Source organism: Chiloscyllium punctatum, chromosome 2 (assembly GCF_047496795.1).
Source record: "Chiloscyllium punctatum isolate Juve2018m chromosome 2, sChiPun1.3, whole genome shotgun sequence".
NCBI lineage: Eukaryota > Metazoa > Chordata > Chondrichthyes > Orectolobiformes > Hemiscylliidae > Chiloscyllium > Chiloscyllium punctatum.
Window position 1 is genome coordinate 131,143,663 of NC_092740.1, and position 12,787 is coordinate 131,156,449.

Here is a 12,787-nt window from a genome sequence, read left to right on the forward strand (position 1 = left end):
AATCTGTTAAGCTCATATCAAAATAAAGATAAAAAGTTTGAGCTAAAATATTTATTTGTTTTGACCAGGCTGTCTTTTTTGATCTCAACAGTATTTTGTAAACAATTAGTAAATTTTCTGTTAGATTTGGAAGTATGCTTGTGAGCATACCTGATGATCATCTATGTGGATTTGCATCACACTTTACAATCAAAAGTAATTGAAAATGAATGATAGTGAACATATCTGCAAAACTATTTGCTTGTATTTATTTCAGCTGAATAAAATGAAAGATTTATATGAGAAGATAAATGAGCAATGTGAAGCTTACAAGGAATTAATCTGGTCGCAAAACGAAAATCGTGAGGTAGGAATTTCATTGATCTGTTCAGTTTTTAAAAATACATGTATTTAATCCATTATATATTTGCTTGGCTGTTGTGTCTGGCTTAATTTAGAAATTATGATTTCAATGTCATTAGTTTGATATGAAAGAAAGTCAAGTTCTGTTTTGGAAAACATTTACATATTAATTATACTTTTTTAAAGCATGTGATTTTGCAGATGGGTTTATGTATGACAAATTTGCAGCAATATATTTATTTTGAGTTGCAATAGCAATTTTGAACTAGCAGAAGTAGGAAGTCAAACGTGTTTTGAATTGTAGCCAGCACTTCAGTCTCTGATGATAGCTATGGATATATTGTCAATAGCTTACAATTAAGGTGCTGTGCACCCACAGAATCCATTAGGACACAAACAGGATTCAGCCAAAAATACTGCACATCACACTTATTAGCCTTAATGTTTTGATTCACACCCACAAATGATTTTCGGTCTTTGGATAAATGATGCCAAAGGCTACATTAGCAATTTAGTTGAATCCAATATTTATTATTAAAATCAGCAAGTGCTGGAAATACTCAGCAGGTTTGGCACTATATATGGAGAGAGAAACCAAATTAAGGTTTCAACTCAAATATGACTTTTCAGAACTAAAGGAAGGTGGAATAAGTGATGTTTTATGCCATTGAATGTAGGAAGAAAGAACAAATGGGAGTTCTGTCATAGGGTACAAGGTAGAAAGATTAAATGACTAATGTGTCATGGAACAAAAGATAAAGTAAATGATAATGGCTGTAGCAAAGAAACAAATGTTGTTAGCTCGGTAGGCAAATGTCTAGCATGTACCTCAGTCATATACAATCAGGACCCAAAACCTAGGACTCTGGGGCTTTGGGATGCTTGGGTAAACAGTCCAGAGCCAGGGCCGGTACCCATGATTTCTTTCCATGCTCTTAAATCAACAGGTTTCTCTCTGATGATTTCATTATTTGAGAGAGAGTAATTTTTAACTATTGGGTTATCAGCTTCTTTTTTGGAAACTGCTGTAATGCACAATTTCTGAAATGTAAACTTTAGACAACATACAAATCAGAATGTTGAATTTTTCATTATGTATGGGTCATACTGTAGATTATTATAAAGCCTTCATATTAGAATAATGATTTAGTTATGTCAAAAAGTATATTGGAGGCCATTATAGTTCTTCACATATCTTGTTTCATTGTAAATGTCTCATTTCCAAGCAGCATTAAAAAGTGTTTGGAAATCCTAGTATTTTTTACACCTGCCTCCAACTTTACCAAGGTATGCTTGTTCTTTTCTGAGTGAGTTTACTCATTCAGGTAAAAGTACTGAAGTTAGTAACGTGTAAAATGGCTTTGGTATCTTCTCGAAGAATTAGTGAGCTGAAGGGACTGGTAATTAAATTGCCCTTGATTAAGTTGTGTACCAAGTTTCTCTTGAGGTGTTTTTTTAGAATTTCACTAACATTAATAAATTCTCACAGTCCTCTTCCTGTAGATTTTCAGTTAGAACACTAATTTTGTGTTGTCTTTTCCAATGAAGATGAAATGTTGCAATTGGAACAGTAAAATTTCGCTTGTTATTACTAAGTGATAAAGACACTTGGAAGATCTTTGATTTTAATTGACATGTACCTTTGTTCTTCAGAAAGTTCATGAAGACCTGACATCTGCTAATAAAAAGTTAAATCATTGGCGTAGTGAATGTTCTGAGAAAGATGCACTGATTGATGCTATGAGCGTGGAGCTACAAAATTTGAAACATAGCTTTCAGAGAGAAAGAAATTCCGTTGCTGAGGCTAAAAATGAAATTCAGAAACTTGCAAGGGCTCATCAAAAGGATACAGAGGTATTGTGATGAATTGCAAGATATTTTCAGTATTTGTTAATGGTTGGATGTATGAATCATCATTGCACATTGTCCATGTTATTTCTGATTATTGTTGCTTTGGCAGCTCTTGCACTTGATTTAGGTTTTGTAATGAGAATACTACATCATTCACTTATGTAATTATTGCTGTTTAGCTTTTGTTATAGATAACAAGACTGATACAAATACTTTATTGTAATAAAACTGTTAACTGCCTCTGAATTTAGCAGTGAGAATGCAAACATTTTGATAATTTGTTATGAAAGTATTGTTTATTATCTCTTGATAAACTTGTAATAACATTATATTCATTAATATATTATTATGAATACACCATAAATGTCATAAACAAAAACTAAAATTATTACCTTCATTTAGTTAACTGTTAGTTACAGGAAATAATTTCACTCAAATGAGAGTTCTCGTGATTGAACACCTTAAGTTTTACTCTTAGAAATCATGATTTTGGCTTAAACATTCAAGCAAAGTTTTAATTTGTAATTACTCATGCACCAAGTTTTCTATGAAGCTTTATGCACTTGTGAGCCCCATGAATTATTTACAATTTCCATCAAATTCTATTGCCCCTATCCACCAACTCCCAAGTTGTTTTAATCAAAGATGTCAATCTCCAACAAGATTCCTTGCTGTACTGGAGGGCACATAGGATGCATGAGCTGCCTTATCTCCTTGAAAAGCAAATACATATTGGGATCGCAAATTCTTATGATAGTTGGCTTCTGGGCTGTGACATGATAACCTGTATATAACAGTAGTGAAGACCAATCAAGGAAAAGTCGATTCTACTGCAAACTCTTCAGGACATGAGTGGTCACAATCCCTTGAAAGGGAAGACAAAAAAAAATCCCCAATTCATCTCTTATGTTGCATTCTGATTCAGGAATTATTTGAGTAGTTGAAAAGAAGGGAAAAGAACACCCCAAGGATGAGACTGGGAGACTAGGGAAGGAGGACTGACCCTATCATTCCGTGGGAAGCAATTTGTCTTTCTTTAGGTAGTGGTATCACTTCTATACCTGCTTCAGGATAAAGCAGATTGATGCAGACAGTGAGATCTTGGGATCGCCAACAGAAAGTAGGCTCACACAACTGCCAACTTTTGAGTAAAATTAAAGATTTTGATGGAATTAGACACACTTGGACAAATGAATCAGTAGTGGGATCATTTGAAAATTGTTGCATAATAGGCTAATCTGTAGACTTAGATGAATGTCCAGCAGTAGTATTAGGCATTTTCTCCACAGGATCTGTGTTGGTTGTAGGAAGGGCAGCTGGTATTAGAAGTTCTTGAGATACTTGTTTGGTAGTCAACACTGTGATCTGGTGCTTCTGTAATCTCTTAAAATGTGGTATGGCATTTGCACAATAATCCAATGTCGTATGTTTACTTTCTTTTGTTGCACATCACTGTTACATGAACCCCTATCTGTTGCTTAACAATACTATGCAGGGGGAGAAAAACCATTTTTTTTTAGGGCTCCCCTTGAAATTTTGCTGATTTTTAAAAGTTTTGGAGGCTACTTTATTCTCACTAGCTCATTTATTAGCTGATGCTATCACTTGGTAAAAATATATTGTGTTGACATTTGGAGTATATGATATTGCATGCAATCTATTATTATGAATCACCAATACCCTCAGTTATCAACTTTGCATTAAAACCACAACGCAGAAGGAAAATTTTAAGTCCCTAACCATAATATTTAAATTGATACAAGATAATGAGCATAGTTTGATGTTACAATTGTGGGAGGAGTCGTGAAGTCCAGTACACTGATTTTGCCTTTACTCTAACTGTGTTGAGTCAATTATGAAAATGGCTAACTGCTTCTCTTTTGTGCTGTTAAGAATGAGAGACGTTCATCAGGTTGCTTTAATAAAATCAAAATGGTATGTTTCTTACAAAACAAGACTTATTCTTAATATAAATAATGAACATTGGATGATATCTAAGCTTGGAATTGAAACTAATTGCCTGAAATGCAAATACACAAATGTAAATGTTAAAAATCACACAACACCAGGTTATAGTCCAACAGGTTTATTTGGAAGCATTAGCTTTCAGAGCACTGCTCCTTCAGGTGGTTGTGGAGTATAAGGGTGGCACTGTGGCACAGTAGTTAACACTGCTGTCTCACAGCGCCAGAAACCCGGGTTCAATTCCTGACTCAGGCGACTGACTGTGTGGAGTTTGCACATTCTCCCCGTGTCTGCGTGGGTTTCCTCCGGGTGCTCCGGTTTCCTCCCACAGTCCAAAGATGTGCAGCTCAGGTGAATTGGCCATGCTAAATTGCCCGTAATGTTAGGTAAAGGGGTAAATGTAGGGGAATGGGTGGATTGCGCTTCGGCAGGTCGGTGTGGACTTGTTGGGCCGAAGGGCCTGTTTCCACACTGCAAGTAATCTAATATAATCTAATGAGATCATAAGACACAGTATTTATAGCAAAGATTTATAGTGTGATACAATTGAAATTATATATTGAAGAAAACTCGGATTGTTTGTTAAGTGTCTCATCTTTTAGAATGACCATGTTGGTTTTGGTTCTTTCAAATATAAATTCCAGAACTTTTTAAAAAAATGTTTCATTCTCAAGTGAACTTTAACAATAGGTGTCATGTCAGCTCAGATAAAGCATTGAAGGGGTGAGGTGCCCTGTGTGAGGCTGTCTGTGCCCCAGCGTTCAGACTGATTCTATTTCTAAAAAGGGATTTATAGATTCATGCAGTTTTTGAGCAAAATAAAATGTAATTATGCAAGTACAAATTCACCCTAAAAACTTATTTGTGTGTGTGTGGGGGTGTGGTATGAGTGCCTGTGAGACAGTATTTGTATGAGTGTGAGTGTAAAGGGATAGAAGTCTGTGAGAGGGTGTGTATGTGTGAGTGTATGAGAGAGAGCTTGCGTATGAGAGAGGATCTGCATGAATATGTGTGTAGTGCAGTGGGGTCACCTGTAGTGTGACATGAACCCGAGGTCCCAGTTGATGCCTTCCCCATGTGTACTGAAATTGGCCATCAGCCTCTGCTCAGCCACTTTGCGTTGTTGTCTGTCCCAAATTCCATCTTGGAGGATGGTCACCTGAAGGTCTGAGGTCGAATATCCCAGACTGCTGAAGTGTTCTCCAATTGGGAGGGAACACTCCTGTCTGTTGATTGTTGTGGGGTGCCCATTCATCCGTTGCTGTAGCCTCTGCTTGGTCTCGCCAATGTATCATGCCTCAGGGCACCTTTGCCTACAGTGTATGAGATAGACAAAGTTGCCCGAGTCTCATGACAACCTGCTGCATACACGGTAGGTGGAGTCCCATTTGTAATGGTGGAATCCGTGTCGACACTCTGACATCTTGCAGCATCCGCCATGACAGGGTTGTATGGTGTTGTCCTGAAGGCTGGGCATTTGCTGTGAACAACGATCAGTTTGAGATTTGGTGTTGTTTAAAGGCGAGAAGTGGAGGTGTGGGAAAGGTCTTGGCGAGGTGCTCATCCTCATTGATAATGTGTTGCAGGTAGCGAAAAACATGGTGTAGTTTTTCAGCACCTGGGAAATACTGGACAATGAAGGGTACACTGTCAGTTGCAGTTCGTGTCTGTCTCCTGAGGAGGTCATTACGGTTTCTCGCTGTGGCATGTCGAAACTGGTGGTCGATGAGTTGAGCATTGTATGCTGTTCTAATGAGGGCATTCTTGTTCTTCCACGTGCCCTTCATGTTCCTCCTCCTCTGAACAGATCCCATGTATGCGTAGGGCTTGTCTGTGGGGAATGGCTGTTTTAATATGTTTTGGGCGGAAGAAGCATTGTGAAGTTAGAAGGAGGTGCTGAGGTGCCCATCTTTGATGGAGATGCATGCGTACAAGAATGAGACAGATACTGGAGAGTAGTCCATGGTGAGTTTGGTGGGATGAAACTCATTGATATCACTGTGTAGCTGTTTCAGTAACTCCTCGTCATGGGTCCAGAAGAAGAAAATGTCATCAATATGCCTGGTGTATAGTGTTGTTTAGAGACCCTGCATAGAGAAGAAGTCTTGTTTGAACCTGTGCATGAAAATGTTGGCATATTGGGGTGAAGGTTTGGTCTGTTCTGAGTCTGGATGAAGAACTGGTTGTCAAAGGTGAAAACGTGGTTGAGGATAAAGTGGATGAGTTGTTTCACAATGTTCAGAGATTGGCTGTTGTTGGTGTTGAATACTGCAATGTCATCATTGTGGGGGATGCTGGTGCAGAGTGCTGAAATGTCTATTGTGACGGTTCATGCGTGCTGAGTTTCTGTAAGTAATCTGTAGTGTCACAACAGAAGCTGGGGTCCCCTCTACAATGGGTTTCAAGATGCCTTCGACATAGCTAGAGAGGTTCTCACAAAGGGTCCCATTGCCTGATATGATGGGATGTCCTGGTGTGTTGGCTTTGTGTATCTTTGGAAGGCAGTAGAAGTCGCCGACACGAGAATTACATGGGATGGGGGCACATAGGGAACTCTGAAGGACTGGATCCAAAGTCCTGATCACTGTATTTAGTTCATGGATGTGCTCTTTGGCTGGATCAGCTGGTAGTTGCCTGTTATTTTCCTGGTTGTTCAGTTGTTGGTACACTTCCTTGCAATAATCTGTTCTATTCTGAATGATGATGGCTCCTCCTTTATCTGTTGGTTTGATGACAATATGGTGATTGGTTTTGAGAGCGTGGATGGTGTTGCATTGTGATCGGGTGATATTTTGCTCTACCTTGAGGTTGATGAATCTGGCATTTATACATTTCTTGATTGTTTGAGCGTACATGTTAAGCCCAGGGCATCGGCCCTCCAGTCGGGTCTACATGGACTCCTTTGGTCGCCCCCCTACGGATCCCTGTGATGACTGTTACGGCTCCTCAGTGGGCTCATTGGGTGGTTGTGGAGTAGATGATCGTAAGACACAGAATGTACAGCAAAAGTTTACAGTATAATGCAACTGAAATTATATATTGAAAAAGACCCGGATTGTCTGTTAAGTCTCTCATCTTTTAGAGTGACCATGCTGGTTTCAGTTCTTTCATACGAAAAACCCTGTTGCCTAATGGTTTGGAATTAGGATAGAAGCTGATACCTTTTACACATCACAGGATTTCCTGTCAACAAAATAAAAATGCTGTCTCGCATAAACTGATTTTCGAACCTCAGTTCTGATTATATTCAACCTAGATTCAAATCTTTGTCCATCTCTACAGTTTTTAATAAGGTAGTCAGAAATACTGATATTTGGAAACTCTTAGCAGGTTCCCAGAGGAACTTATACTGAGAAAAAGATTTCAGGGGAGACTTGTAGCTTCTGCATTGTGCGTATTTTCCTAGTCGCTTCTGAACTTGGGCAAACTTAAACAGACATTGCACGTTCATTTGCAAGGAATCCATTACCTTGGTAATTTGAAATTTTCATGGATTCCAAGCTAGGGAAATATTCCTTAGGCAAGAACTTTCAAAGGCTGATTGGGGGCAGATGTTTGCAGGAAAAGGGACAGCTGGAAAATGGGAAGCCTTGAGAAATGAGATAACGAGAGTCTAGAGAGAGTATATTCCTGTCAGGGTGAAAGGAAGGGCTGGTAGGTATAGGGGATGACTAAAGAAATTGAAGGTTTGGTTAAGAAAAAGAAGGAAGCATATGTCCGGTATAGACAGGATAGATCGAGTGAATCCTTAGAAGACTATAAATGCAGGAGGAGTATACTTAAGAGGGAAGTCAGGAGGGCAAAAAGGGGACATGAGATAGCTTTGGCAAATAGAGTTAAGGAGAATCTAAAGGTCTTTAACAAATACATTAAGGACAAACGGGTAACTATGGAGAGAATAGGGCTCCTCAAAGATCAACAAGGAGGCCTTTGTGTGGAGCCGCAGGAGATGGGGGAGATACTAAACAAGTATCTTGCATCAGTATTTATTGTGGAAAAGGACATGGAAGATATAGACTGTAGGGAAACAGATGGTGACATCTTAAAAAATGTCCATGTTATAGAGGAGGAAGTGCCACTTCTCTTGAAATGTATAAAAGTGGATAAATCTCCAGGACCTGATCAGGTGTACCCTAGAACTCTGTGGGAAGCTAGAGAAGTGATTGCTGGGCCTCTTCCTGAGATATTTGCATCATCACTAGACACAGGCGAAGTGCCAGAAGATTGGAGGTTGGACAACATGGTGCCACTGTTTAAGAAGGATGGTAAGGACAAGCGGGGAACTATAGACCAGTGAGCCTGACGTGGATGGTGTGTAAGTTGTTGGAGGGAATGCTGAGGGACAGCATATGTATGTATTTGGAAAGACAAGGACTGATTAGGGGTAGTCAACATGGCTTTGTGCATGAGATGTTATGTCTCACTAACAAAAGAGCATTGATGAGGGTAGAGCGGTAGACGTGATCGATATGGACTTCGGTAAGGCGTTCAACAAGGTTCCCCATGGGAGACTGATTAGCAAGGTTACATCTCATGGAATACAGGAAGAACTCGTCATTTCGAAACAGCACTGGCTGAAAGGTAGAAGACAGAGGGTGGTGGTGGAGGGGTATTTTTCAGACTAGAGGCCTGTGACCAGTGAAGTGCCACAAAGATTGGTGCTGGGACCACTACTTTTCATCGTTTATATAAATGATTTGGACGTGAGCATAAGAGGAATAGTTAGTAAGTTTACAGATGACACCAAAATTGGAAGTGTAGTGGACGGCAAAGAAGGTTACCTCAGATTAAAACGGAATCTTGATCAGATGGGCCAATGGGCTGAGGAGTGGCAGATGGAGTTTAATTTAGATAAATGCAAGGTGCTGCATTTTGGGAAAGCAAATCTTAGCAGGACTTATACACTTAATGGTAAGGAGCCAGGGAGTGTTGCTGAACAAAGAGACCTTGTAGTGCAGGTTCATAGCTCCTTGAAAGTGGAGTCGCAGGTAGATTGGATAGTAAAGAAAGTGCTTTCCTTTATTGGTCAGCATATTGACTACATGAGTTGGGAGGTCATGTTGCGGCTGTACAGGACATTGGTTAGGCCACTTTTGGAATATTGCATGCAGTTCTGGTCCCCTTCCTATCGGAAAGATGTTGTGAAACTTGAAAGGATTCAGAAAAGATTTACAAGGATGTTGCCAGGATTGGAGAGTTTGAGCTATAGGGAGAGGTTGAATAGGCTGGGGCTGTCTTCCCTGGAATGTCGGAGGCTGAGGGGTGACCTTATAGAGGTTTATAAAATCATGAGGGACATGGATAGGATAAATAGACAAAGTCTTTTCCCAGGGGTGGGGGAGTCCAGAACTAAAGGCCATTGGTTTAGGGTGAGAGGGGAAAGATATAAAAGAGAGCTAAGGGGCAACTCTTTCACGCGGAGGGTGGTATGTATATGGAATGAGCTGGCAGAGGAAGTGGTGGAGGCTGGTACAATTGCAACATTTAAAAGGCATCTGAATGGGTATATGAATAGGAAGGGTTTGGTGGGATATGGACCGGGTGCTGGCAGGTGGCACTAGATTGGGTTGGGATATCTGGTCGGCATGGATGGGTAGGACTGAAGGGTCTGTTTCCGTGTTGTACATCTCTGTGATTCAAACTGGTCATAGAAACTGTTTGTTGTTCTTTGCAGTCACCTTTATCCATCCCTTGAATCGTCTTCTTCCACTCCCCCCAATCCCCAAACTATTTTGTAAGCATCTATATGCATCTTGTAGCCTCCTTTTCCCTCCATATGCATCTTGCATCTCCTCCAGCTATCCAAGCCCACCCCTTTTTCAGCTCCCCCTTCGATCTTAATCCACTTTGTTGCCTCGTTCTCTCTCTCCATTCCTAACTACTCCACCTCATGCTGTTATGATCCCAGTTGATGGTTCTACCTGATCATATTTCTTCAAATTTTGTCGATGTGGTGGTTAGTCACTGAAACACAAAGCTGCAGAGTTTTATTTTGAACAGCAGGACAAAATTTATTACAGGACAGACAATAGCAATAACAGTCTTGATATAGAAGGCAATTTTGAAAATCTTAATCATAGAGCAAATGATGCCAGATCATGTTCAAAATCACACCTCACCAGTTTATAGTCTCAACAGGTTGTGGAGTATAAGATTGTAGGACACAGAATTTATGGCAAAAGTTTACAGTGTGATGTAACTGAAATTATATATTGAAAAACACCTGGATTGTTTAAGTCTCTCATCTTTTAGAAGGTCATGTTGGTTTCAGTTCTTTAATATGTAAATCCCAGAACTTCCTTAAAGTTACATTCTCAAGTGAGCTTTAACAATAGGTGCCATGTTGGCCCAGAAAATGCATTGAAGGTGTGAGGTGCCCTGTGTGATGCTGTCTGTCCCCCAGTGTTCAGTCCAGTTCTAATCTAACAAAGGGATTTACAGAATCTTGACATGACATTCTGTTAGTGACTCAGATGATTACTGACTAATGTCCATTTTAATAATTCTTTCAATAAAGACACAAAGAATGAGAAATGTCGAAGTTGGTTTAATTTTTTTGAGTCATTTTGCAAGTCACTGCCTATGATTATATTTCGTAAAGAGAATTCCAAGTTTGCTAGCTTTCTAAAGTGCTTTCCTTCCTTCTGACATCATTTCTTGTAGAACAATCTGATTCTGCAGTTTCCATTTTATTGCTGACCCCAAAATGTGTATTCACTCTTATGACTTCACCTAATTTAGTTTACAAATAAGTTGATGGGAAAAAACACAGAACTCTCTGCAGCTGAGTTAGTGTTTCAACTGGAAATCTGTACAGCAGACAAATTATAATTTGGAAAAAAAGTGTCACTTCTTTTAGATGCTGTCAAGTAGGTGCTAAGTCTTCAATTAAATTCTCAAGTTAGTGCTACAAGCTAATGTGTTTTAATATTTTGATTTAATTTGTCATCTTACCAGAATTTCCAAAGTACTGCTTGAAACTCTGCTGAAACACTGAACAGAAAACATAAAACAGGAATAGGCCATACAGTTTGTGCCTGCTCCACTATTCATAATCCCAAAATTGTTGTGGTGCAGAAAGATTAATTCAACCTTCTGACATTATCACCATATCTATTGATTTTATTTTTGTGGAAATCTATTAATTTCTGTCTTGAACCTGCTTAATGGTTGAGCTTTTGAAGATAGAGGCCCTACAAGGGGGTCTAGATCTTCACTTTCACAGCTGTCTGGGGTAGAGAATTTCAAAGATTGACCAATGAAGAAATTCTTCCTCATCTCTGTTTTAAATAGCCTACCCTTTGTTCTGAGATGCTATCTCTGGTTTTCGACTCATCATCCAGGTAAAATATCTCACTTGCATTCACTTTGTCACACCCTGGAAGAATTTTGTAAGTTTTAGTGAGGTCACCCCTCATTCTTCAAAACTCTAGAGAGTACAGGTCCAGTTTCCTCAATCTCTGTCCTCATAAACAATTCTACCATCCCAGAGATTAATCTAGTTAACCTCTATAAACATGAGAAAGGTACAAGAGTAGGCCACTTGGTCCGACCATTCAATAAAGCAAGGCTTGATCTGATTTTAACCTCAAATCTACATTCCTGCATATCCCCGATAATCTTTCATCCCCCTACAACTTCCTTAACAATTTTTAAAATTCTGCACTACTGCCTTTTGAAGGAGGGAATGCCAAAGATTCAACCCTCTCAGAGAAAAATGTTTCCTCATTTCTGTTTTAAATGAACACCCACTTATTTTTAAAATATGACCCCTATTTCTGGATTCTCCCATTCATGAATGTCTCCTGAGCACAAATTGTATTGACCCCATGCACACTTTAACAACTTTTTCCCCTTAATAAGAAAATTCAGTCTTGATTTGTTTGGACAAAGTGAATTTTCAACATGGCTTTTTGACATTTGTTGTCTGTGTAACCATTTGCCAGTCAAATGTTGTCAATAATAAATATTTTTAAACTTCATGACTAGACAGAATATTGCCAAATGTTAATTCAATATAAGGGTTTTCAAACGTATTATTATGAGCCTTTGTGGTTTAAGTTAGGTGATAATAAAGTTAATATTGAACCTGAAGATTTATAACACCACATTGGTTTAACAGCGTATTCTTTTTTGTGAGCAATTTGTGGAGAAATCAACTATTGTCATAGACTGAGACAGCATCGAAACAGACCCTTCAGCCCACCATGGCTGTGCTGAACAGCAAATACCAGTGATTTGGAGGTGCCAGTGTTGGACTGGGGTAGACAAAATTAAGAATCACACAACACCAGGTTATAGTCCAGCAGGTATATTTGGAAGGACTAACTTTTGAAGCACTGCTCCTTCGTCAGATGGTCATCAAAAGCTAGTGCTTCCAAATGCACCTGTTGGACTATAACGTGGTGTTGTGTGATTTTTAGCAAATACCAAACTACACTACTCCTATTTACTAGCACTTGGTCCATAGTCTATTATGCCCTCGCATTTTAAGTGCTCATCCAGTAGCTTCTTAAATGTTGTGAAAGTACCTGCCTCAACCCCTTCCGAGGCAGCATGTTCCATATTTCTACCACAATCCGTGTCAATGTTTCTTTCTCTCAGATCTTCTGTAAGCCACTTAATCCTC

The 12,787-nt window shown here is 39.2% G+C and overlaps 1 protein-coding gene across 9 annotated transcripts in view; it reads left to right on the forward strand.

Annotated features, from left to right (window-relative positions):
• Positions 1-12,787, forward strand: part of ccdc171 (coiled-coil domain containing 171) — a 380,694-nt gene that overhangs the window by 87,764 nt on the left and 280,143 nt on the right. For all 9 annotated transcript variants that reach the window (XM_072589026.1, XM_072589027.1, XM_072589024.1 and 6 more), the window contains 2 exons: positions 257-346; positions 1,996-2,196. In XM_072589026.1, the coding sequence (XP_072445127.1) occupies positions 257-346; positions 1,996-2,196 (291 nt within the window). The remainder of the gene's footprint in view (positions 1-256; positions 347-1,995; positions 2,197-12,787) is intronic.